The sequence below is a fragment of the Dama dama genome, chromosome 7 (assembly GCF_033118175.1).
Source record: "Dama dama isolate Ldn47 chromosome 7, ASM3311817v1, whole genome shotgun sequence".
Taxonomy (NCBI): Eukaryota; Metazoa; Chordata; class Mammalia; order Artiodactyla; family Cervidae; genus Dama; species Dama dama.
Genome location: NC_083687.1, coordinates 13,442,154 through 13,469,594, shown reverse-complemented (window position 1 = coordinate 13,469,594; position 27,441 = coordinate 13,442,154). Strand labels below are relative to the sequence as shown.

Below are 27,441 nucleotides of genomic sequence, written 5' to 3'. Positions count from 1 at the left end.
TTTTTTGAATTTTTAACTTATTTATTTTTATCTTTATTTTTCTGTCTGTTCATGCATAGCCCTGGCTGAGAATCACCTTGGTGACCAACAGTCATGGGTTACCTGGGACTTTTCTAGTTTTAGAACTGAAAGTCCCACATCCGAGGAACCCCCTCGGCCCTGGTTAAGCTGGGATATGCTTCTTCACCCCCTCCCCAGAGGAACAGACCCGTGTTTTCGGAATCTCAAATCGGGACACACAGGCTGAAGACAGAAGACTGCAGATTGATTCTTTGAAAGCTCAGCTGGGGGTGGCGGGTCAGCCACAGCCTCAGCCCACAGGCAGTAGTGGGGCTCTGCGGAGGAGAGGGGCTGGCACGTGGCTCAGTCAGACAGGTCCTTGTCACCGGACTCCCCAGGGCTCCAGCCGCTGGCCGCCCGCTCCATAGCCTTCACCCAGCGGCCCTTCAGCTCCTCGCTTTCGGCTTTGAAGGTGTAGAGCTGGCCTGACTGCTGCAGTTGGAAGACCCGGGCATCCGCCTGGGGCCCAGCGGTCACCTGGTAGCCCAGCAGGGGGATGGAGGTGTGGGCCCGCACGTCCTGGGGGTGGAGATGAGGGAGGGAGGGGGAGCTGTGGCCGCTGCCCCAGGCAGTCCTTTGGAGGGTTCCAGCCACACGCCTGCCTCTTGCCTCCCCAAACACCCACGCAGTGGGGTGGGCTGGCAGGAGGGGCCTCAAAGAAGACTGGTCGTCCCCCTGAGCCAAAACCATCATGGCTTGGAGTCTGGGCCCAGCTCTGAAAGCTGCTGACCCTGTGTCTCGAGGGAACCAGGGCCTCATGGAGCCTCAGTTTCCTCATCTGACTTATGGGGCCAACAGGACTCACCCCCACCCCCCTGCCGACAGACACACGTGCCGCAAGGAGGGGCAGGGAGTGGTGTTACCTGAGGGGCAGCATAGACGTAGAGCACGAGGGGGTCGTCCCGGGGGATGGCACACCAGCCCCGGGACCCGCTCTTGCCCCACTTGTCCCCCAGGAGCTGCAGAAAGCTACATATGAGGCTCTGCTCAGACCCCGCCACGGCTCCTTTCTGAAACCAGAGAGAGGGACCGTCAGGGAACACGGCTTCCACTACCTGATGTCGGCTATCAGAAAGCACGCTTTCTAAACCTTAACGGCAACCCCACCAAAGGAGATGCTATTTGTCCCTGAGGCTCCGAGAGGCCCCATCATGGACTTGTAGTCACACGTCTGGCCAGTGGCAGAGCTGCAGGCAAACCCCAGCCAGCCTGAGCTTGGGGCAGGGGCTGGAGGGGTATCCCCTGCAAGTCACCCCCAGGAAGCAGAACAGGAGCCTGGCAAGGGGCAGAGAGCATTCCTCCTTTCCAGGAGCAAGCTATGTGGACCAGCGGTCAGGGAAGGTGTAGGCAGGGTCTGGGCCTAAAAGAATGGGGGAGGGTCAGAAAGCAGGCAGATGTGGTGGAAAGGATCACTTGAACCTGGGAGCTGAATTCAGGTGGAATAGGCTGGAGTCTTCTCCCACCTCTCAAGGACAATGGGATGTCAACCTGGCTTTAATGAGGTGGGGCGGTGCAGAGGGCGGTGGTGGTGACCAGCGGCTGGGCTGGGTACCACTGTATGTGTAGCATGAAGCTGGATACAGCTAGTGCCCCAGAGGTGGGAGCAGCCTGGGGAGCCCCAAAGGCAGCAGACACTACCCATGGCATAGATCAGAGACCTGGCTCCTAAGTCGCCATGTGACCTTGGGTGAGTCACTTCTCTGGGCCTGGGTCTCCCTGGGATAGAACCAGCCGGTCCTTGAAGTCCCTTCCAACTAGAATGGGGTCTCCAGTCCACCTCTTCCCTGCAGTGGGACCCTGAGCCTCAATCTCCCCATCTGTAAAATGGAATCAGCGGCATCAGCTCTCTTTACCTCCTGGGACAGCTGGGGCATGGGGACAAGAACAGAAGTGCTCTAGGGGGGCTGTGGGCTCACTGGATGGGGAGGCAGGGGAGGGGCAGGGAGCCCAGGTGACAGCCTGGAGCCAGAAGTTGCTTCCATTTGGTGACAGGCCCGGCTCTGCTTTATTTGGCGGGGGTAGGGGATGTTAGCAGGCAGGGGGTGGGGGGGTGTCCCTGGGCAGAGAGAAGGAGGGGGTGTGATCAAGGCCGGCTAGTTTTTCGGCGCCAAGGATAGCGCTAGCTCTGGGGAGGCCCTGCACACGTTTGCTGAGCGGAGGCAGCCAACCCTCACCTCCAGGATGCCCCGTCTCTTGTCCTCCTTTTCCTCAGGGAGCACGTTTCCCGTGAGGAAGGTGTAGCAGTCCAAGCAGACTCGGTTGGGCCTGTTGGCATCGTACTTGAGCTCCGCCCGGTAGTCCGAGCACCTGGCACACACCACCTGGGGAGGACAGGCAGGAGGGGCTTAGACGCGGTTTGTGCCTTGGCTTGGGAGCTGGGGACGTGAGAGCCCCAGGGACCAGGGAAGAACAGGCTTCAGGAGAGAGATGGAGACAGAGTGGGGCCTCCCCTGTCCTCATAGCCACCTGGCGGGGGTAGGTGGGGTGGCACTCAGGCTCCAGGGCCCCCAGCTGGGGGGCTTGGGACATGGGCCCCTCTGAAGGAGCTCAGCCTCTCTCCGCATGGTCCCCTTTGTGGGGGCAGCTCCTGATCCCGGGGGCTTGACCAGCACTCACCCCTTGCGTCTCATCACTTCTCTGAATACTCTCTCTCTCTTTCCCTTCTGCCATCCCACCTGACTTCCTGTGCCCCCAGCAAGGGACCAGCCTTGGGACTTTTACCCTCACTTTGCAATGAGTGGGCAGTGACTTGGCCAGGGCCACACCGCTTACGGGTAGCAGCCAGCCCTCCTCACGTGGAACGTGCCTTTGCAGTCCTACGGTTGAGTGTTAAGTCATCCAGGTTTTGCAATCCACTCAATCTTAGAGTCAAGCATGTTCTGATACAAAAATGGTGGGCTGGCAGTTTTTGCCAGGAAGACCTGCCATGTGAAGTCTGTGGAGGGGGGCCCGTTCCCCAGCCCACCCACCACTAAGTCGCCCCCAAGAAGGCCACAGCAGATCTGGGGTGACCGCGTGAAAGAGGCATGAGAAAACCTGGGGAGAAACACAGGCATGGCAGGATGCAACTTCCAGGAAGACTGGGGTGTCACAGTGAGTCCAGGAAGTGGGACTGGAAATGGGGGCAAGAGAGCGAGCCTAGGAGGAAGGGTAACTCCTCAGGGAGCCCGCCTGGGTGCCCAGCACAGCACGTGGCCTGGGAGGGACCCGTAGGAGAGGGCCTGGGCTTGCCCCACCCTCACCAGGATTCCCGTCTGGCAGGCAGGGAGGCAGAAACTGGGCACCCAACCACCGAAAGGATGACTCACAGAGTACAAAGTTTGCACGGGCACGAGAAACCCCAGAACCGGGCCAAGGGTGTCTCACAAAGCTCTACACACAGGGCTTCAGCTGCCTTGGGAATATTTAACTTGATTTTTTTTTTTTAGTTGAGATTTAATTTTTTAAAACATTATTAGAAACTTTTTATTTTCTTCTGTCTCCTCTACCAACTTTTTATTTTCAAAAATTTCAAACCTGAAGACAAGTTGAAAGAATAATACAGCGATACCCCCACCACCAGATTCAGGGACTGTGAACATGTATTGCCACGTTTGATGTCTCCCTCTCTCCCTCTCTCTCTCCCTCGCTCTATATTTTTTTCTGAACCGTTGAGGTTACAATCATCATGTGTCTTGTCACTCTTAAATGTGTAGCTTGTAGCTCCTAAGAACAAGGACATTCTCCCTACCCACAACGTTATGATCATACTCAGGAAATTTAATATCAACACAGTCTTATTAACAACATGTGCTTCATAAGCAAATATCCCTCAATGGTCCCAACAATGACTCCTGTATCTGGTTCTGTCTTTTCCCATCCAGGATTCAGTGAAGGATCATATATTTCATTCAGTTCTCAGAAGACTTTATTTCTTCCTCATAACCGGAAGGCAGGTACACGGGTGTCGCTATATCGTTCTTTGGGCCTCTCGGTATTTCTTAACTATTGTAAATAGCTTTTAAGAAATGACTTACAAAGTTACAAGTGTGAGCGAACTTGACTCATTTACTGATGTGACTCACCCAGAAGGGAAGTTCATCCCCCAGATCCTGTCTGTTTGGCTCTGGAATGGAACTCACATCTGAACACAGGTGTGTCCCAGTCCTGGAAATTTACTTTTGTCCTTATTGCAGCTTAACACATTCTGGGGACACCTCCCTGACTGGCCCCAACCTGCCCGGCTGTTCTCCTCCTGTTTCCCCCTCCCCCCGAGGTCATTAAAGGGCTCCCCGTGTTTGCGGAGTGAATGGAGAAGGTTGTAATGTCAACAGAGAACAGCTCAAGTGCAGCAGGTGCTTAAAAAGCAAAGCAAGATCTGCCTCTGATAACGGCCTGAGCCGATGAGAAGACGGAGGAGTGGCCTGGTTCCTTCCTCCATCAGCTGGCGGCTGCTCCTCTGAATGGTGCTGCCCCGACTGAGGAAGGGGAAGGGAAGGAGGACCAGGAGAGGGAAGGGGTGAACCTTCCTTTGCTGAGGTCTCACTACTGCCCAGGTGTTCTTGATTCCCATCCTACAGGTGAGGAAACTGAGGCCTGAACATGGCAGGCAGAGTTAGCTCCTGAATGAGTAGGTGCTGGAGGGAGTGCTGAGGATCCACCCAAGAAGAGGAGGGGACAGTTAGCTGAGGTCAGTCAAGAAGAGTGGATGGGGTGGGGGGTTGTGTAACAGGCCTGGGGCTGATGAGGAGGTGCGTTCAAGGCCTGCAAGGGGCTGAAGAGTCTGACACTGGAGACTGTTCCCTGGTCCTGGGCCCTGGGGTCTTGGGAAACAGTGGTAAGGAAGCAGGTGAATGAATGGGGTCGGCTCTGGGGAATGTCTTGAATTGGTGGCTTTAACCTGCCTGAGCCTCAGGTCGCAACTGCAGAAAGGGGATTAGGGGTCGGGGGAGACCTGCTTCACACATGGACACCGTGAGCTCCGAACGAGGTAATGCACACGTCTGGCCAGGTTAGCGCCCAGCGCTTCTGCACCAGCCGAAGCGGGCAGAGTGGGCAGGGACGGGAGGGCAGGGCCTGGGCTGGCAGATGGGGGCCGGGGGATACTCACGTAGCCACAGGCCCGGCAGTGATGGCGGCGGCGTGTCAGGGCGTTAAAGGGCTCCTGGCAGCGCATGCACATGGTCACCATCTTGTCCCGCACCCACTGGGGCGCCCGGAGGCCCAGCTCCACGGACTGCAGCTGTGGGGCAGCGGGGTGGGCACTTCAGGACCCCCTGCCCACTCCCCGCGGCCCTGGGCCCTCTGCCCACCGACTTGCGGCAGAACATCTGCAGTCTGTGCCTCCCAGCGGCTCCCCCATGAAGGGGAACAAACGGATGAAGACCACACTTGGGGGAAGTCAATCTCTCCACGTCCTGAGTTACAAGTGAGGAAACTGAGGCCAGAGAGGTCAAGGGACCCAGTAAAGACATCCATCAGGCCTCTTTCAGAGCTCAGAGCTGAAACAGAGACACTCTCTGTAACTGCCACCCCACCTGCCTTCCACTTTCTCTTGGTCTAGCGTTTTTCAGGCACTTTCAAAACCCCAACCTGCACGCGTGCGCGCGCACACACACACACCCCACCCCCCACAGCCAGAGTTATACTTATAGACCTGAAATCCTTCCTGGGAGCAGCTGCACAAAGAGGCTCCCATAGGACTTTCTTGCTAATGAGGGAGTCTTTGGCACTGAGTTTCTATGAGTAGGGCGATGCTGGGGTGTGGGGCTTCCCCTGATCCCTCCGAATCATTTGTGATGGGTGACATGTCCCCGCCCTCCAAGCTGCCTAGGTAGAGCCAAGAGAGGGAATCAGTCCTGTGTGAGGCTGGCGTCTCCAAGTGGGGTGGCGGGGGGCGGGGGGTGGGTGGGTGGGTAGAAATACAGAGCCTGCATTTACCTCTTGCTCCTGGGGGTCTCCCTCAGGGCTCTGGACTGCAGCCTTGAAGGTTTCATTCCGCTTCTCGATTTGGTCAATGGCAGCTTGGCAGGCCTGGTGCAGGGTCGGGGTGGGGGTGCAGGGCAAAAGGAGGTGGTTGAGGGGGAGGCAGAAGGGCCTTGCTCATCTGTGAATCCATCCACACGTTCAACAAGCACTGCTAAAAGCCTGTTGGGTGCTGGACACAATATTCCAAGCATACAGTGTCTGATTAAAGGGAGGAGAAACTATTTGGTCACCTGATGCAAAGAGCCAACTCTGGAAAAGACCCTGATGCTGGGAAAGATTGAAGACAGAAGGAGAAGGGGACGACAGAGGATGAGATGGTTGGATGGCATCACTGACCCGTTGGACATGAGTTTGAGTAAACTCCGGGAGATAGTGAGGGACAGGGAGGCCTGGTGTGCAGCAGTCCATGGGGTTGCAAAGAGTCGGACACAACTGAGCAGCTGAACATACAACAGATGTGAAAACTGAGGCTCAGAGATGATAAACGACTTGTCCCAGGCCATTCAGCGGCAAGATTTGAACCTGTCTGACACCTTCAACTACTACAGAGCTGAGGAAGAGCAGGTGGGTGCGTGTGTGCTCCCACGCCCACACACACACACACACACACACACACTCAGCACCCCTCCCTCCCCGCCAGTCACAACCCTAGGGGCCCTGGAGCTTTTGTTCCGATACCTGCAACCAGGAGATCATTTCCTCCTGAGACCTGCTCAGAAAGAGAACACAGGTGTTGAGGGGAGCGGCCCTTCCCAGGTTTCCCGTCTCTCCCCGCCCCCGGGCCCCCTGCCTACCGGGCTCGAAGCTCCAGGGTTCGCTGCTTCCCGGACACCAGGAAGGAGTGGGGGAACTCTGCGTCAGTCAGCTCCCGCACCTGCTCGGAATCCGAGGGAGAGGCTCAGACTCCCGCCCGCGCCCCCAGGCACTGTGGTGGGGAGGGAGGAGAATCGTGCCCCAGGGACAATTCAAACAGAGAGACAAGGATGGGGAGCTTGTTCAGTGGCTCCCCGTTCCATCCAGCCCAGCAAAGGTGCCCCAAGCTGGCCTCGATCTACAGAGGAGATGGGACCTGAGGCTCCTGGAACTTCAGCAGATAAGCCTGTCCGGGGGAGGCAGGGATGACAGCTCCCGACAAAGGGGTCACCAAGATGGAAACTGGCTCACACACTGGGTTTGGGAACGCGGCTTTTCCAAGAGCAGACGTAGGGCCTAGGATGAGACCCTCTGCCCCATATCATGAACGAAGGACTTGATCAACCAGCTCGACAGATCCGACAGATCCCCACCTCCTGTCTTCAACCATCCTCATCCCAGAACTCCGCAGGTTCCGAGGCCGCTGTGAAGGCTGCCGGTCACAGAGTGCTTCGTTGAGCAACCACACGTGTTTCTCATTTAATGGGCACAACAGCTGAACCCACTGATCAGTTCTAACACTTAACGGCCACCACGTGTCCCTGAGGGCACTGCCTGTCACCGGCTACAGTCCTTGGGCCCAGCCAAACCTGTGGTCATCTACCAGTTTCCAGGAAACATGGGGGACCGTGGGACTCACTGAATGATACCACTGGGGTGCAGTCAGCAAAATCCAGACTGAGAGCGACTCTGCCAGAGAAACGATCTGATTTCCAATTAATAAATCAGAGAAAAGTAGGAGAGGGAAGTATGATAGATAAAAGGGCATGTAAGAAGCATATCACAAATGATTCACACAGATCAGCTGTGAGAAGGCAATTACGAGACAGCCAAGGAAAACCAAGGGATCTTACTGTTGTTAAATAAGTATCATTAAGTTGTTAGATGTAATCATGGTACTGTTGGCATCTTTTAGGGCAAAAAAAAGAAAAGAGTTCTTGGGCCTTCACTGATGGTACAGTCTGAGTTTCCACTGCAGGGGACAAGGGTTTGATCCTTGGCTGGGGAACTAATATCCCACATGCAGCATGGAATGGCCAAAAAATAAAATAAAATAACTCGTTAAAAAAAGAGTTACTGTCTCTTACAGAGACATACTGAAGTATTCATAGGTGAAATGATTATGTGTCTGAGATTTGCTCTTAAATAATCCATTGGAAAAGAGGACCAGAAGGGGGGTTGCTGAAGAAACCAGTCTTGAGTTGACAATCATAACCAGGTGATGAGTATATGAAGTACCATTTTCTCCCCTTAAAAGTGTCCATCATAAACAGTGAAAGAAAATCTTCACAGCAATCTTGAGAGGCAGACATTATCAGCCTCATTTGGGAGAGGAGGAAATGGAAATCAGAGAGAGCAAGAGACCCGCTTGAGGTCACACAGCATCTAAAGAGCAGAATGAAGATTCAAACTCAGGGGTTTGGTCCTCACGGGTAAGGTAGAAGCACATCTCTTTCTACCCTACCCCAGAGCCCAGTAAGCACAGATGTCTCCCAGGCGGTGTGAAGATAGGGTCATGAAACGAAGTGAAGACGCAGACCTGGAGCCCAAGGGCCTAGCATGGAGGAACGTGAACCCATCTGACACTTGGCCCCTCTGCCAGCTCCCTGCCGCAAGGTGAGCAGGCCTTGGCACCCTTTCAGGGGGCCCACCACACCCACGAGAGCATGACTTGCTCACGTGAGGCCTGGTCTACCCGTTGGGCCCACAGAACCTGTCCGCTCCCTCAAAAGGGGCTGGATGTGATCCGCTCTTGATACCCTTGACAATGCGGAGGCTCAAAGGGTCTATATCAGGAATCTGGCAAGACTCCATGCCTGGGGGAGAGAGAGGGGAGAGGGACAAGAAGGGAGAAATCTAAGGGTTGGAGGCCAGAGCTAGGAAGAAACATGATGCTTTTCATAGAAAAGGGGAACTGGGGAGATCCCTGACCTGAGGGACCACCTCTGCAGGGATGCAGGATTCAGGTTTCTGGAGGACAGTTCCCTGAGCTGGGCTGTGCCCAGGCTCAACCACCAGACTTGGCTGTCAGGTCCCTGCCAGCCCATGCAGCGCCTTTGTGCTAATTAGAAAAAGACACCCCTTCCTCAAAACACTTTACTGACATCTGTTGGCAAACTGGTGAAATAGTCAAGAGCCTGGTTTGCTGAACCAGAGACTTGACTGCCATCTGCCGGACAATGAGAACCGTCCATATACAACCTGTGCTGTCTGCTGTGGCCGCAGAGTGCTCACCTCTGCTGGGGGGTGCTTCTGCAGCGCACAACCTGCACAGTTGTCCATGGAGACGCAGTTGTCTTGGGTCCATGAGTACCCAAGGGCCCATACCCCTTTCCTTCTTCCCAGGCTGGCCCTGTGCAGAATGGCGCAAAGATAGGACCCAGGCAGACCGGGAGGAGAAGGGGACGACAGAGGATGAGATGGTTGAATGGCATCACTGACTCGATGGACATGAGTCTGAGTAAACTCCAGGAGTTGGTGATGGACAGGGAGGCCTGGTGTGCTGGGGCCCATGGGGTCGCAAAGAGTTGGACACACGACTGAGCAACTGAACTGAGCTGAGACCCTGGGGGGTGGGAATCAGCTGCTGAGATCTAGGGCTCCCTGACACTCAGGAAGGAGGGGGCCAGGGGGGTATGGGCCAGTGGGAGCCATCACGGTGGTCAAAGACCAGACCTGCCTCCAAACCTCAGACTCAGAAAATGATTCCTGTACAAACGCGGCTGGGTGGACAGCTCTGCACCCGCCAGCCCCGAGCCACCCAGGAGGGGGCGCTGTGTGACCGCCGGACCACCAGACACGCCCTGCAGTGATTGTGTTCGCCCAGACTAGCAGACGCCAGGAACCCCGTGCACACATCCTGAGCTCAGACACTCCAGGGAACATATTTATGGATTTCCTCTTTATGACTCTGTTTTGGTCTCTATATTTCTTGGCTTTTCTGTCAACCTTTGCCTCTTTTTCTACGCCTGGGTCTCTGCCAGTCCTAAGACAGGGCTGCCAGTCTCCAATTTCTCTGTCTGTAACTCTCCATAACCTGCCTTTCTCAGGCTCACCCACCGCAGCTCCCAGATGTTCAAGCTCATGCCGGCTGTGGCCTCTGGGACATTCTGGCCATTGCAGTAAGAGAAGCTGGATAAGACAGAGTAGGGGGCTGCGTTCCCAAAAGACCTCAGTCTGCTGAGGCATGGGGGATGGGCTGGGAACCCCCAGAAGCTGCCTATGTCCTGCCATCACCTCAGGCTACACCCCACTCCAAATGCCAGGCAAGCCGAGTCAGGAGCAGGGGCAAGGCCCTCCTGCAGGGGCTCTCAGAGCTCAGGAGGTCTCCAGGGGCAGAAGTGTCCTGCCTTCAGCTCCCTCCTGGGGAAAATCCTGGGAGATGTCGTGTGGGGGTAAGGAGGGGGAAGGGGAGATGGAAAGGTACTAGGATGGGCCAGATCTGACTTCTGTTTCTTCCAGCCCCGGCCACCCGGACTTAGGAGGCATCAGAGATGGGGTGGCCAAGAGGGTTTTCTTCCCATTTCCTCCACTATGCCTGCAATTCCACCCTATGCTTTATCCCTCTGGGTTGAAGCCTTAATAGGAGACAGTATAGTATGCTGGTTAGATACAGAGGCTCGGACTCTGTTATACCTGGGCTTGAGCATGCAAATAAGGATTTGCTGTGTGACCCCCAAACAAGTTACTTAACCTTTCTGAAAGTGAAAGTCGCTCAGTCATGTCCAACTCTTTGCGACCCTATGGACTATACAGTCCATGGGATTCTCCAGGCCAGAATACTGGAGTGGGTAAGCCTTTACCACTGAGCCAGCTCTTTACCAGCTGAGCCACAAACAAGCCCAAGAATACTAGAGTGGGTAGCCTATCCCTTCTCCAGCAGAACTTCCTGACCCAGGAATCGAACCAGGGTCTCCTGCCTTGCAGGCAGATTGTTTACCAACTGAGCTATCAGGGAAGCCCTAACCTTTCTGCACCTTGTGTTGTTTTTTTTTTTTTAATCAAGTTTTTACGTTTGCAGCAAAACTGAGAGGAAGGTACAGAGATTTCCCATATACCCCCTGTGCCCATATATGCACAACCTCCTCCATTAATAACACTTCCCCACCAGAGTGGTACATTTGTTAGAATCAATGAACCTATCATTATTACCCAAGGTTCATAGTTTATATCAGGCTTCACTCTTGGTGTTGTGCATTCTGTGGGTTTGGATAAATGTATAATATCTGATATCTACCATTACATAGACAGAGAAGTCCACGGGGTCGCAAAGAGCCGGGCAGGACTTAGCAACTAAACAACAACAACCATTATAGCACCTACAAAGTAGTTTCACTGCCTTTAAAATCCTCTGTGTTCATCCCTCCCTTCCCCTAACCCCTAATAACCACTGATCCTCTCACTGTCTCCATCCAGAGACAGAATGCCTTTTCCAGGATGTCATACCATTGAAATCATCCAGTAGATGTACACCGTATGTATCCATGTAGCCTTTTTAGATTGGCTTCTTTCACTTAGTAACATGAATTTAAGTTTCCTCCATGTCTTTTCATGGCTTTATAGCTCACTCCTTCTTATCACTGAATAATATTTCACTGTCTGGATGTATCACTTTCCTTATTTTTGAAAATGGGATTAACTACAGATACCCTCAGACTGTACACAGTTATTTACTGCAGTCTCATTTGCAGACACTGACAGCTGAGAACAATCTAAACATCCATCAGTAGTGGACTGGTTAAACAAATTATGGTGCATCCACACACTAGGACACTATGCATCTATGTAAAAGGATGAGGAAGCTCCAAACAAACTGACTTCTAACCATCTCCAGAATAAGTAGCTAGTTTAAAAAGTCCAGCACAGAATAGTGTATGTGAAAGACAGTCTCACTGTTTACATGAAACACAAGGAAGGATGCCATAATGAATAGACTACCTCTGGAAGGCCTCACAAGGAGCAAAGGCTGCCTCTAGGAAGGAGAACTTGGGGATGGAGTGCCTATATGGGCAATACACGTTGCATATATTTTTTATATAGTATGATTTTGGAATGTGTATCATTTACATTTTTAGGTAATAAAATTATTTTTTAAAGATTTTTTAAAAACTAAAGAAATGCAGGGGATAATAACAGCCCTTACATCCCAGGGCTGTTATGAGGGTCCAATGGGATGATGCAGGGCCTAACCCATGGGGACCACTCAGTCAGCAGGCACCATTACGGGCTGCTGTCCCTGCTCATTCGTGGACATCTCTGGATGTGGACACATCCAAGTCGGCCACTGAGCTGTGGAGACCCTTCCTACTCAAAGCTGCAGTACTGGCGTCTGCCAGGAGCTGCTCAGAAATGCAGAATCTCTGACCCCACACCAGACCTACTGAATCAGAACCCATTATTTTAACAAGACTCCCAGGGGATTCACGCAGTCATAAAGATTTCAAAGCCCTGGTGTAGATGGTAGGGAAAGCAAAGTGAAGCTGGGCGCTGGGAAGGACCCTGGACAGGAAGGCTGGGAGCCCGGGTGGGAGAGATCTAAGCCCCATCTTTTCCGCCTTCACATTGCCCCAGACCTGCTGCACCTGGGTTCCTGGACTGAGTCGCCGGCGGCGGCTCCTGCTGCTCCCCACCCGCGGCCCGCCCCTGGGGGTGAAGCCCTCTCACCTTCATGCCGGCCACATCGATGCGGGTCCTGACCTGGAAGTGGGCGCCCACCTGGATGACCCTGGGTACACAGTACAGCAGCATGTTGTTGAACTGCGGGAGACACGAGCGGGTGTGTGTGCACAGCGGCAGGGGCGGCAAGCACAGGCGGGCGGGCTTCACCACGTGGGCTGAGCCCCCCAGGCCTCCCTCCCCTCTCGCCACGCGGTGGGCTGGCTCACAGGACAACACGAGTGTGACGAGGGAGGGGCGCTCTAGCCCCACTCCACCTGGGGTGCTCACCGAGGGGCTGCCCGACCTGTGGACTTCAGGGGACCACAGCGGACTTTGGAGACCTACGAGGCCTTTCTCACGGGGGTCAATGGTGGCAGAGGCTTATGAGAGATTGTAGCTCCCTCCCCCAAACCTCCAGGTGGGACCAGTTTCCAGATCTCCAGGAGACCCCTTGGCTTCCTTACTGCAAACCGGGGCAGTTCTTCCTAGCAGCTAACCTAATTCCCTCCTGATATGCACGCTCTCGGGCTTCCCTGGTGGCATACTGGTAAAGAATCTGCCTGCCAACACAGGAGACGCGAGTTCAATCACTGGGTCAGGAAGATCCCCTGGAGAAGGACATGGCAACCCACTCCAGTATTCTTGCCTGGAAGATCCCATGGACAGAGGAGCCTGGTGGGCTACACAGTCCACGGGGTCACGAAACAGTTGGACACGACTTAACGACTCAACAGCAACGACAGCCTGCCCGCTCTAGAGCACAGATTGATACCACAGGTTTTGGAGCCAAACAGACTGGGTTCAGCTTCTGGCTCTGTGGCTTCCTAGGACATGCCTGGGAACCCCCTCAGCTGGAAATCCCTGAGGCTTGGAGGCAGCATGTGATTTGTCCCAAGTCACCAGGGCGCCAAAGCCATAAAGACAGGGAAGCAGGCTTGTCCCTGCTCCCCTGCAGTGCCGGCCAGGAAGGTGCCAGGCAGGCAGGGTCTGGGGCAGAGGGCCCATGCCTATGGACGCCCCTCCCCAGTGTGGAGTGAGCCAGCTCCCCCAGCATCCCCCTACCAAGAAAAGGTAGCGCTCCATGGGGCCGCTGCGGCGGAAGGAGATCTTGAGGACGGGGCCCTCGCGGAGCAGGGTGTTGGAGGGGTCGACTATGTCGTCCTCCAGGCCCAGGCGCTGGTACACTTCCCACAGTTCCTGCAGCCGCTCCTGGGGGCGGGAGGGCCACCCTCAGCCAAGGTCATGCAAGACCCTGCCTGCTCCTGGAAGGCTGGCCTCGCATGGGCGGAGATGGGCAGTGGGGAGGAGGGCGGCCGGGGGCTGGGTGTCATGGGCAGGGTCAGAGGAGAGGCAGACACAGCGATCTGGGTGGGCTGGCAGGGGCTGAGAGCTGCAGGAGGAGGTGATAGGGCCCCGGGGATGCCCACAGCTCCTTCTCAGAGGACTGGGGCGCTCACCATTTCAGTGATGGCTGCATTGGAGTGCTGAGCAGCGGAGAAGATCATGTCAAGGGCTTCTGAAAAGGGGCCAGGGTTGGAGTTACCCCCTGAAAGTATGGGGCTGGTGGCTGAGGCAGGAGGCCCCTGAGGCTCAACCCAGTGGCCTCACAGCCTGCCCTGAGCACCCCAGGGGCAGCCCTTCCCCTGTAGCCTGGCGCATCCAGTGACTGGATGATGGGGGCCGATTCCCACCCAGGGTGAAGAGACTAGAGGCCTCTGAAAGACAGGGCCGAGGTGGCTGGCCTCTGTGATTTTCACTGCCTGCCGTATCCAGGAGTGAGGGCACGGTTTCAAATCCTAGCTCTGCTTCTTTTTGGCTGTGTGACTTTGAGCAAGTCACTTAACCTCTCTGGGCCTTAGTGTCTGTAGGAAAAAAAAATGACTAATGCTATAGAAAATGTCTATGAAGTACAACAGTCAACGTTGATGGTTGACGGTCATCAAAACCATCTTTAGCAGGTGCTCCATAAATTAGCGGAGTGGCTCCAGCCTTCCCAGAGCCCCCCCGCCACCCCCCCCGGATTCACTGGGGGTGTCCTCACTCTGGGCATCAGCCAGGTCTGGGGCCTGGTCTGGCAGCTTCTGGACATACTCCTTGAGCAGCAGCTCGTAGCGTGGGATTCTCTGCACAGGTTCCAGCATGTGATGCTGCAGGGTCAGGCTAGCTGAGGCCTCGCTGCTCTTGGGGAGGGAAGGGGGGAGAAGAGGGGGCGTCAAAGGGGGAAGGGGTGGGTCAGGCTGCCCCTGAGGATGGGGGGAGCGGGCAGGGCTGTGGAAGCCGCTGAGCTGGCAAAGTGCCCCAAATCGCTTGGGGAACTGGAGCCACTGCAGGCTGAAGGCGGCTATGCAGGGCTCTGCCCCGCGCCCACCCCAGCCTCACCTGGATGCGGGTGATAACCTCCTGGAAGGGTGGGGATTTGTCTGTCCAGGTGGCCAGCAGCTCGATGGCTCGCTCGAAGTTCTTGACATACTCACTGTACATCTTCAGGAAGGGTGCCAGCTTCTGGATCACATCACCGATGCGGGGGGTGGTGGTCCTGCCGGAGGGGCGCCAGGTACTGCCCTCGGTCTGGGGACCTCTTCTCTTGACTCCACACAGGGTCAGGAGAGGCGAGGCTCGCCTCAACCCCCCCGCAATGCAGCCTTTCTGCGGCACTCCTGGGCGCAGGTATGGGGTGAGGTGGGCACACCTGGGCACAGGTGTGGTTCACTCTTCCTTAGACTGTGGGCCCCCAGAGGGCAGATGCTGACCTCTCCTATGGATAGAATTCCCCTAAAGGCCCAGCACAGGCTCAGGCCCACAACAGGTGTTCAATAACCACCTGATGCTTGTTCTCATAACAATAACAAGGGCCACATGCCCAGCACTGCCCGAGACATGCTGCATGCCTCATCTCATTTAATTCTTACGACCCTGCACCGGGCAGGAAGGACAGACAGTCAGTGGCCCATCTTAGAGAGGAGGAAATCCAGGCTGAGAGAGGTAAGAAAAGGTCATTCAACCCTGGAATTGTTACAGTAGAGCATCAGTGATCTGGACCTGGCCTGCCTGAGTCTGATTTCCAACCGCACCACTTACTCTAGCCATGTGTTCTTGGGCCAATCACCTAGCCTCAACTATATCTCAGCTTTCCCATCTGAAAAAACTGGGCATGATGGTAGGCAACCTTACAGGGTTGTCTTTTTGGGAAAAAATTATTGAAAAAAATCTTGATCAATCATAAAGTAAAAAGAATATAATAACGAACCCTTATAGATCCATCAGGTTCCCTGGTGACTCAGATGGTAAAGAATCTCCCTGCAGTTTGAGAGACCTGGGTTCGATCTCTGGGTCGGGAAGATCCCCTAAAGAGGATGGCTACCCACTCCAGTATTCTTGCCTGGAGAATTCCAAGGACAGAAGACTCTGGTGAACGACAGTCCATGGGGTTGCAAAGAGTCAGACACGACTGAGCATCTAATGCTAACTATAGATACATCACAGGATTTAACAATTACTAAGATTCTGAAGCTGAAACTCCAATACTTTGGCCACCTGATGCGAAGGACTGACTCATTTGAAAAGACCCTGATGCTGGGAAGGATTGAAGATGGGAGGAGAAGGGGACAGCAGAGGATGAGATGGTTGCATGGTATCACCGACTCAATGGAAATGAGTTTGAGTAAACTCCAGAAGTTGGTGATGGACAGGGAGGCCTGGCGTGCCGCAGTCCATGGGGTCGCAAAGAGTTGGACATGACTGAACGACTGAGCTGAACTGAACTGAAAGATTCTTTTTTGCCAAGAAATTTTAAAGGACATGCCAGACATCATGGCATTTCTTTGGCAAGATACTAATTTCACCACTAAATACTTTCGTGGGTATCTCTGAAAGCATAGAGGGTTTCTGGCCTAACCACAAGGCCATCAGCACACAGTGAGCTAATGTGAAGACTAAGCAAGTTAATAGGTGTGAAACCCAATGCAAGGCAAGTAGGAAATCTTCAGTTAGTGCTGCTGGCTTCCACTGCCTCCTAAGTCACTCAGCCTAGTGAGGACCTGATCCATCCCCTTCTCCAGAACACACACACACACACACACACACACACACACACACACACATGCACATGACTCATTCAAGCCCTTCACTGTGCAGACAGAGCAAGCCCAGAGGAGTAGAGTCATGGCCACATAGCAAGGGCAGAGACCTAACAGGCCAAACCCAGTGTCCTGGAGGCTGCACCCCGACTTGGCCAGGGCTGTAGTCAGGGGGCCCCAGGGGCTCCTGCTGGACCTTACCAGTCATCCAGCCGCCGCTGCAGCTCCGGGAGGAAGAACTGCGAGTGGAACTGGTAGATGGAGGAGATGTTGGAGAAGATGAGCCTGACCACATCCTCAGGGAAGGCCTTGCCGCCGCGGGCCTCCTTCAGCAGCTCCTGGAAGAAGACCTGTAGCCGCCACTGGGTCACTGAGCCTGTGGCAGAGAAGGAGCCCCCCACCCCTGACACCAGCTCGGGGGTGACGAGCACAGTCCTAGGCACTTCGGGGTCCCTCCCCACCCAGCTTCCAGAACACTTCCACCTCCTTAACCTCCCAACATCCTCAAAAAACCCTGGGAAGAGAGACAAGGATTATTCTGGTTACTTTACAGATGGGCAAACTAAATGACTTGGCCAGAAGCTGGTAGCTGATGAATGCCAGGAATGGGCCCTTCTTGTGTCTGTCAAGGCCTTGGACTTCACCAGGCTCGAGATCCCACTTCAGTGATTTAACCTTCTTGCCTGAGAGCTCCTGAAGACAGTGTGAAGGGCTAAGAATGGTGAGGATGCTGGGAGCTGGGGTGATAGATGAGGATGCTGTGTGGGGCCTGGAAGGACCTGCTGGCATGGTCTCCGCTCCTGTGAGACCAGCCTAGGTACCAAGGGTGGAATCAGGAGCAGTGCTAATGAGCTGTATCCTGGTTTCTGCCCGAACTTCAGTCATCAGTTAAAGGACTAAGGCTTCCTAGAATCAGACCTGAGGTCCTAACTCTCAGCTCTTATGAGGTGGGCCAGAAGGGAGCGCAGGGGTAGGGTGCGGACCCCCAGGTGCCAAGGAGTGGGAGGGGGGTGTCCTGGCCACTGGCCTGGTCCAGCAGGTGGAGGCGTGCCACGTAGGCCTGCTCAGTCTCCAGCAGCTCCCGGACAATCTTCTTCTCCTCAGGCTCCTGCAGGGAAGGGGGGAGGAGGAGAAGGAGAGCTTTGGTCTCCTCTGATGGGAGCAGTATCCAAAGATACCCCAGGGAGCATAGCTCCCAAGACTCATCCCATGCTGCAGGTGCATCTGGGTTGGTGCTGGGATTGAGAGAATGGGACAGAATGAGGCTGTGCCTAAGCTTTAAGAGGCCTGGAAGCTTCCACCTGTGCTCTCTTGGGAGCCATGAACTACCATATCTAGAGGCCTAGCTGCCCTGAGGGAGAGGCCACAGGGAGAGGAGAGGCCCTGGAACCTCATGGACAGGAAGCCAGGGGCCCAGCCATGTCAGCATCCCAGAGGAGCAAGCTTTCCAGCTGTCCCTGCCCAGGCACTAGGCTTGGGAGATGCGCTATCATGGGCATTCCTGCTTCAGCCAAGATCTGACTTCAGACATGTGGGAGCCCTTGTTATGGACTAAATTGTGTCCCCAAGTTAACATGTTGAAGCCCTAACCTCCCGTGTGACTATATTTAGTAATTAAGTTAACTGGTGCAGAGGGTGGGGCCCTAACCCATCAGGACTGGTGCTCCTATAAGAAGAGGAAGGGACACCAGGAAAGCATGTGTAGGAGAAAAGGTCATGCGAGGACACAGTGAGATGGCCATCTACAAGCCAGGAAGGCAGCCTTGCCAGAAATCAACCCTGCCAGCACCTTGACCTTGGATGTCCAGTCTTCAGAGCTGCGGGAAAATGTATTTCTGTTGTTTAAGTCCCCTGTGCATGCTAAGTTGCTTCAGTCATGTCCGACTCTTTGTGACCCCCTGGACTGTAGCCCACCAGGCTCCTCTGTCCATGGGATTCTCCAGGCAAGAATATTGGAGAAGGGTTGCCATTTCCTTCTCCAGGGGATCTTCCTGACCTTAGGGATCGAACCCACATCTCTTACGTCTCCTGCATTGGCAGGTGGGTTCTTTACCACCAGCACCACCTGGGAAGCTCTTTAAGTCACCTATGTGCTATGCTTAGCTGCTAAGTCGTGTCCAACTCTGTGACCGCATGGACTATAGCCTGCCAGGCTCCTCTGTCCATGGGAATTCTCCAGGCAAGAATACTAGAGTGGGTTGTCATGCCCTACTCTGGGGATCTTCCCAACCCAGGGATTGAACCCAGGTCTCCCTCATTGCAGGTGCATTCTTTACCGTTTCAGCCACCAAGGAACCCAAGAATACTGGAGTGGGTAGCCTATCCCTTCTTCAGGGGATCTTCCCAACCCAGGAATCAAACCAGGGTCTCTTGAATTACAGGTGGATGCTTTACCAACTGAGCTACCAGGGAAGCCCTGAAGTCGCCTAGGCTGTTCTGTTTTGTTACGGCAGCCCGCGCTAAGTGAAACCAATCCCAAGTGAGACCAACAGAAGACCTATCCAATAACATTCCAATCAACCCACAAAACTGTCAGAAACAGCAAGCTGTTTGGCCCCTACATTTTGGGGTAGTTTGTTACATAGCAAATGATAACCAGTATACATAGTATGTACCCCTGTGATCACATCTCCATTTTCTCAATGAGGAAACAAGTATAGCAGGGTTGCAGAGACTTGCCCAAGGTCGCACAGTGAGCCGAAGAGCTGGGACATGAACCCTGGTGGTCTGGCTCCAGGGTGCAGAGCGTGCTGCAGCCGAACACTTCAACCCCATACACAAGAAAACTGAAGCCCAGAAAGGGGAGGTGAGCTACCCAGAACCAGCCTCAGGGTGGGAATCAGTGCTGACCTCTATTTTTAGTTGGCAGTGTTGCCTCCTTCAGTGGGTAACCTGAGGCTACTCCTGAGAGGGGACCAGGTCCCGAGTTGAGTGGTCTTGGACAAGTTCCTTAAGCTGTCTGAATTTCAATCTCCATGCCTTAAAGACTCCTACAGGACTTCCCAGGCGGTTAAGAATCCGCCTGCCAATGCAGGGGACATAGGTTCAACCCCTGATCCAGGAAGATTCCACATGCCTGGAGTGACTAAGCTTATGCACTACTGAAGCCCATGTGCCTGGAGCCTGAGCTCCACAACAGAGTGCCAATTTCTCCGCAACTAGAGAAAGCCTGTGCATGGCAGCAAAAGCCCAGCACAGCCAAAAGTAAATAAATGCATAATAAAAATAAATATATAAATAATTAAAAATTTAAAAAGACTCCCTCAGTCAGGGGTATGAGAAGTAATGTCAACAGCAGGTTGCCCAGTAGACACTTAATCAAAGGCCATTAAGGGTGGGGGTGCAGTGTGAATCTAGCTTTCAGTTGATCTCTGGACACAGAAGACCCCACCCACCCAGGGGAAGACTTGGCTCCAGCTGGGAGAGAATGCGTGGGGAGGAGATCAGAGGATGGCCCCCCAGCACCCCACTTCTTCCCCAGCCCCCCGGCACCTGTGTCCCTGAGCCGGGGCAGGTCCCAGGCTGGTAAGACTTCCTCCAGGCCCCGCTGGACAGCTTGTTCTTTAGGGAGCTCAGGTACCTCCTGCTGACCGTCCTGGACCTGGACTCCAGGGCCTCCTCCACGGTGGGCTTCTCCCAGGGCCCTGTGGGTGTAGGAGACCTGCACGCAGGCTGCTGATGCCCGGCCTCCAGGCCGTGGACTCTGGGCGCTGCTCCTGTCGTCCTGAGGAGAAGAGAACGGTCAAGAGTAGGGAGAAGAGCTGCACCTCTCTGGTGGGGGTTTGGGGGCAATTAAGGCAAATGCGAAGAGCCAACTCATTGGAAGAGACCCTGATGCTGGGGAAGATTGAGGGCAGGAGGAGAAAGGGGCGACAGACGGTGAGATGGTTGGATAGCATCACCGACTCAATGGACAGGAGTTTGACCAAACTCTGGGTGATAGTGAAGGACAGGAAAGCTTGTCGTGCTGCACTCTATGGGGTCGTAGAGTCGGAAATGACTTAGTGGCTGAAAAACAACAATGCAAATCAGAGGTGTTCACTGGCTTCTGAGTGTCTGGCACACAGAAGGAATTGACAGAGACGTCTACTTCTCTCCCGAACACCTTTCTTGGAGGGAACTCCAGTCTTCAAAATGAGTCAGTGAAGACTGTGTCTTGTTTTCCGGGGAACTACACACTTCCCTGTTTAAAATGCAGTGAGGAACCCTTCCTTCTGCACATAGAGGATTTTTTTAAACCTTTTATTTTGTATTGGCGTATAGCCGATGAACAATGTTGTGATAATTTCAGGTAGACAGCAAAGGGACTCAGCCATACATAGACATGTATCCATTCTCCCCCAAACTCCCCTTCCATCCAGGCTGCCACATAACATTGAGCAGAGTTCCTTGTGCTATGCAGTAGGTCTTTGTTGGTTATCTATTTTAAATATAGCGGTGTGTACATTTCGATCCCAAACTCCCTAACTCTCTCTTCCCCCCACCCTTCCCCCCAGCAATGATAAATTCATTCTCTGTGAATCTGTTTCTGTTTTGTAGATAAGTTCATTTGTATCATTTCTTTTCAGATTTTGCATATAAGGGGTGTCATACAACATATCTCCTTCTCTGTCTGACTTACTTCACTTAGTTGCACATAGAAGATTTTATGTACCCTCCCAGATCACCCTGGGCCTCACCCCAGGTTTTAGTCTCTCTATAGCAGGAAATCCCCTAAAACCCTAGTAACTGATACATGAGGGAAGAGTAGGAGCCACGGAACACTCTAAAGGGAGGGTAGAGCTGATAAAGCTGGGACTTTTCAGTGGGATCCTAAAAGACGATGCTATGAAAGTGCTGCACTCAATATGCCAGCAAATTTGGAAAACTCAGCAATGGCCACAGGACTGGAAAAGGTCAGTTTTCATTCCAATCCCAAAGAAAGGCAATGCCAAAGAATGCTCAAACTACTGCACAATTGCACTCATCTCACACGCTAGCAAAGTAATGCTCAAAATTCTCCAAGTCAGGCTTTAACAACATGTGAACCATGAACTTCCAGATGTTCAAGCTGGTTTTAGAAAAGGCAGAAGAACCAGAGATCAAATTGCCAACATCCACTGGATCATAGAAAAAGCAAGAGAGTTCCAGAAAAACATCTATTTCTGCTTTATTGACTATGCCAAAGCCTTTGACTGTGTGGATCACAATAAACTGTGGAAAACTGTGAAAGAGATGGGAATACCAGACCACCTGACCTGCCTCTTGAGAAATCTGTATGCAGGTCAGGAAGCAACAGTTAGAACTGGACATGAAACAACAGACTGCTTCCAAAGAGGAAAAAGAGTACATCAAGGCCGTATATTGTCACCATGCTTATTTAACTTATGTGCAGAGTACATCATGAGAAAAGCTGGCCTGGATGAAGCACAAGCTGGAATCAAGATCACTGGGAGAAATATCAATAACATCAGATATGCAGATGACACAACCTTTATAGCAGAGAGTGAAGAAGAACTAAAGAGTCTCTTGATGAAAGTGAAAGAGGAGAGTGAAAAGGTTATCTTAAAGCTTAACATTCAGAAAACAAAGTTCATGGCATCCGGTCCCATCACTTCACAGAAAATAGATTGAGAAACAGTGGAAACAATGGCAGACTTTATCTTTGTGGGCTCCAAAATCACTGCAGATGGTGGTTGCAGCCATGAAATAAAAAGATGCTTACTCCTTAGAAGAAAAGTTATGACCAATCTAGACAGCATATTAAAAAGCAGAGACATAAAAAAAAAAAAAAAAAAGCAGAGACATTACTTTGCCAACAAAGGTCCATCTAGTCAAGGCTATGGTTTTTCCAGTAGTCATGTAGGGATATGAGAGTTGGACTATAAAGAAAGCTAATCGCTGAAGAATTGATGCTTTTGAACTGTGGTGTTGGAGAAGACTCTTGTGAGTCCCTTGGACTGCAAGGAGAACAACCAGTCCATCCTAAAGGAAATCAGTCCTGAATGTTCATTGGAAGGACTGATGTTGAAGCTGAAACTCCAATACTTTGGCCACCTGATGTGAAGAACTGACTCATCTGAAGACTCTGATGCTGGGAAAGATTGAAGGCAAGAGGAGAAGGGGGCAACAGAGGATCATATGGTTGGATGGCATCACTGACTTAATGGACATGAGTTTGAGTAAACTCCAGAAGCTGGTGATGGACAGGGAGGCCTGGTGTGCTGCAGTCCATGGGGTCGCAAAGAGTTGGACACGACTGAGCAACTGAACTGAACTTTCAGTGGGAACTATGCCCTCCACACCTCTCAGTTTGGTTCAGTTCAGTCACTCAGTCATGTCCGACTCTTTGTGACCCCATGGACTACAGCATGCCAGGCCTCCCTGTCCATCACCAACTCCCAGAGCTTGCTCAAACTCGTGTCCATCGAGTCGGTGATAAAAAGCCAGTCTAGGGTCAGTTTCCTTCTCCCTCCAGGCACAAGCTTTCATAGTGTAGCTTTCTGATCCTACCTACTGGATCTGCAGACCAGTTAAATTCTTCAGATAACAGAGGCCAGCAGCAAGGGATATATCCAATGACATACATTGTGCCCCATTCCCTTTGGTGTGGAAAGGCTTGTGATGACAGTACAGGGTGGGTGGGCACCCTTGTAAGAAAGGCAGACAGGGAAACGGAGGACTAGACAGGTATAAAATCTTCCAAGCTCTGTGACAAAGCTTTTCATTACCCCCATTCTGCAACTAGAGAAAGACAGGATCTTGCAGCAGGAGGGGGCAGAGGTGGGATTCAGACCAGGCTGGCTGGCTCCTGAGCCTGAGCCCTAAACTGCCCTTCCCCATGTGAGTCAGGGAGAAATAGGTGCAGAGAGTCAATGTGACTTGCCCCACATCACACACTGGCTGGTGGCAGAGACAAGATTGTGACCCAGTCCCCTGTGGTTCCTCACTGGCTCTTGCACCCCAACAGCCAGTTCCTCAGCCCCTGGGCCTGCAGCTTATGGAGTCAGCTGAATCTCAGGCTTTCTGTTCTATGTTTGGTTTCAGCTTCTGCATTTCTCCCCCAGCGCCCCAGACCACTTTCTGCTTCCTCTTCACTCCCTCAGTTTCAGATCAGTTAGGGCACTGAAAGACCTCACAAGAAACCCCAGGCCAAGGCAGCTGGCCTCAGCCCCTCTCGTGAGAGTGAGGGGTGACCTCACCCTGCTGACAAGACCTCCTCTGATCCCACTGTGGTCAAGGGCTGCCTCCTCCTGCAAGGGATGTTTCCGAGGCAGAGCACATGTGCTGAGGGTCTCCAACTGGGCATGCCTGGTGTGTTGAGTGGGGTTGGTGTGATCTCTGCACACCCCAGGGGATGGTGGTCCTGGAAGGTGGCACCTAGAGCTGTCCTTGGTGCTGAACAGAACGTGCTGGCTGAGGCCTCTGGGAAAGGCGGGGTCAGGTCACCTGCTGCGGAAGCTGAACGGCCCTTCTAGGTCCACAGGATGCTGCCTCCACCATGAAACCCACACAGGAGGCTTTGTCTGCTCTGAGTGCCCTCGGCAGAGTGTCTAGGCCCCTCTCAGGATATCTGTTGGTCATGACCTGGCATCATGGTCATTCCATGAGCTTAGCACCAAAGACAGAAGTCTTCTGGGCAGGGATCATTCTCTAGGCTCCTGCGTCTGCTACAGGTCCCGTGCGATGCTGTGCTGTGCCATCCACACCCCTCAGGACAGAGGCACTCTTCCCCTAGCTGCTAGGGGCACGGTGGCTGAGAGGTTGCTGACTGGGTCCCTCCCTGGGAACTGCTCTCTCTGCAAGAGAGCAGCCTCATATAAGGTCAAGTCCACATCCAATGACTAGTCCATGTGGGGGTACAAAGACCTAGCCCTTTGCCTTGACTGCAACAGCCAGGGGGGGCCTCCAACTCCAGAACTCTCTGGAACAGGCTACGTCCTCTGGCAAGTGCATGGCAGTTCAACTTTTACCTGTGCCCAGTGCTGCCTCCCTTGACCCCAAATCCTCCCCAGTAAACCTCCTGAAGCAAATCTCTTATCCCAGAGTCTATTTCCAGAGAATCCCACCTACAACAGTCACAACCTCTAACACAATCCCGGGCTTAAGAAATGCCTGCAGAGTGGATTAATGTCACACACAGACACATGCTGGAGAAGGCAATGGCACCCCACTCCAGTACTCTTGCCTGGAAAATTCTATGGACGGAGGAGCCTGGTGGGTTGCAGTCCATGGGGTCGCTAAGAGTCGGACACGACTGAGCGACTTCACTTTCACTTTTCCCTTTCATGCACTGGAGAAGGAAATGGCAACCCACTCCAGTGTTCTTGCCTGGAGAATCCCAGGGACGGGGGAGCCTGGTGGGCTGCTGTCTATGGGGGTGCACAGAGTCGGACACGACTGAAGCGACTTAGCAGCAGCAGCATCAGGCACACGCAATGACTTCCAGCCTGTTCCTTTCAGAAGGAAGCCCCTGCTTTGCCCCTTGCCCATTAACTTAAAACACTTAAACCACCCCCCCACCACCTCTCTGTGCCTCCCCCTTTCTCACCTATAATATAGGAACAGAGATGGAACCTACCCACAATAGGCTGATAGATGATTAAATGAAATAAGTAGCAAACACACTCAGATCACTGCGCCATAGATAGGCTGACCACAAAATCTGCTTTGTCTGCAATGGTCTCAACCTCTCCTATCGTCCCCTCCCTCCTACCAAAAAGATGTAATGGCATCCTCTTTCAGTTTCAGTTGTGTCCTGGTTTGAATGATAAATGGTACGGTTATCCTCCTCCTCATAGGGAGTAAGCTCTTGATAAGTATTAGCTACTATTTCTGCTGGAGGGATAGTAGGTGGAGTTCTGCAGCCCAAACAGGGCATCCGGTCCACCCACACTCACACATCTAATTACACACGTCTGGACTCTCTCCAACACACCAACACACACACACACTCATCCCTGCCCAAACCTGGTGCCCCAGACACTCTTCCAGACCCTGAGAAGCCTGTGATGTGGGCACTGTCCAGACAGGAGGTGGGGTCCAGGACGAGGACACTGCTCACTGTCAGGGTTCAAGGCGGCCCCAAGCCTGCTCCTCAGCCAGGAGACTGGGAGGACCTGGGTTTCCCAAGGGCCCAAGGGATGCCAGACAGCCCTGATGACCCTCCCCACCTCTACTAGCCCATACCTGCTCTTCTCAAACACAGTCACCAGACTGGATACAGATGCCAGAGTTTCCTCACTCGCCCCCTCCATCCTGCAGACCTCCAGGGCAGCCCTCAGCTCCCCCGGAAGCAGGGCGGGAGGTCGCCAGCCAGCACACTCAGTCACCCCCACCTGGGGTCACAGGTGGGCTCCAGCATCCTTGGAGTCCCGTCTCTCCCGAGGGCTCAGCAGACCTGCTCCCTGCTTCAGAGAAAAGAAAGAGGAAGTGGTCCCAGAGCCACAGCCCTGAAGGGGAAAGGCCAGGGCTCCCGCAGAGGGAGGAGCCTGCTTGGGCCCCTTCCTTCCCACCACGGATGCTGACCTTTGACTCCTGTAGACCCCTGGTTCCAGAAGCCACTCCAAGGGGGCAACGAGGGGCTAGAGGTGGCTTCCGGAACAGGGCTCCTGGCCTGAGACGCTCACCACTCTGGCCAGCCACACTTTACCTCTCACAAGGTTCCCGGGGGATTTTATTTGGTCCTTTTTCCACAACTTCTCTGCGTCTGACCCTGTTCACTGCTGTAAGAAAACAGCTTCTTTAAGTAAAAACAAATCACAAGCCTATTAGGGGCTGGCAGAAAGAAGTAATGTGCTGTTCCTTCCTCCTGCCTCCCTGGGCTTCTCTTATTTTAATAACTGCTGTCCCCACTTTCTTGCCCCAGGGGAAGGCAACTTCCTCCCCGAAACTCTGATGTTAATAATAACAGACACACACTCTTTCTTAGTGCCGTACAAGTATTTTGTCATTTAACACCACAGCAGTCTTATGAGGTGGGCCCTATTATGACCTCCATTTTACAGAAGAAAAAACTGAGGCTCAGAGAGGTTAAGTAACTTGCCCAAAGTCACCCAGTAAGAAACACACAAAAAATGAAGTCAGATTTCTAAAGCAGAGGTCAGTGTCCTAAAATTTCAGCAGATTCGGTTGGGAGCCTGGATGACCAATTTTTGCTGCTCCATCCTCGGGCTTCCCTGCTCCCAGCCCACTGGGTTGTCTCTGCCTCCCTCCTTTATGACTTGGTCTCCCAGCCCTTTCAGAACAATGATCTCTGCTTCTCTTCCCCTTATTCAAGTCTCACAGTCCCTTCAGGGTTCTCCCACTGGATTCTGGTCTCACTTGCCCTGAGCCAGGGCCCTCCACTGAGACTGGTCTTTGTGCTGGAGGGTAGGGACTGAGCCTCAGTCATTCTGGCACCCGAAGCGCCTGGCAGTTTCACGCTCCAGCGCCTGTGAAACGCTGGGGCCCCCCATGCCCAAGAGCTTCCCTCCCTCAGAGTTTCGCCTGAGCAATTTCTTCTAGCAGATGCCTTCTCCTCTCATGCCTAAACCTCACTAACTCTCCTCACTTTCTGTTATGGAGAATTTGGAACATATGCAAAAGGAGACAGAATAATATAATACACCCCCATGAACTCATAACTCGGACCTAGGAACCGTCAACTCATGGTCAGCCTTGTTCCATCTACAGCCACATTCACCCTGCCCCTTTCCAGACCAGGTTGAAGTCAACCAGGTTGAAGTCAATCAGGTGATTTCACCCACAAATATTTCGGTGTGCTTCTATGATAAAAAGTAAGGAAATA

At 53.3% G+C, this 27,441-nt stretch overlaps 1 protein-coding gene across 1 annotated transcript; it reads right to left on the bottom strand.

Moving 5' to 3' along the window:
• On the bottom strand, window positions 1-26,437 carry FGD2 (FYVE, RhoGEF and PH domain containing 2). The gene is made up of 17 exons (XM_061146597.1): window positions 26,305-26,437; window positions 25,842-26,062; window positions 20,166-20,397; window positions 17,701-17,781; window positions 16,875-17,023; window positions 14,977-15,133; window positions 14,639-14,777; window positions 14,055-14,113; window positions 13,660-13,806; window positions 12,604-12,696; window positions 6,822-6,901; window positions 6,706-6,736; window positions 5,980-6,072; window positions 5,150-5,281; window positions 2,235-2,381; window positions 924-1,070; window positions 1-579 (listed from the first exon to the last, which is right to left on the bottom strand). Exons 2-17 carry the CDS (start codon window positions 25,907-25,909, stop codon window positions 364-366), a joined length of 1,971 nt encoding a protein of 656 aa, XP_061002580.1. The 5' UTR covers window positions 25,910-26,062; window positions 26,305-26,437; the 3' UTR covers window positions 1-363.
• Window positions 26,438-27,441: the final 1,004 nt, after the last annotated feature.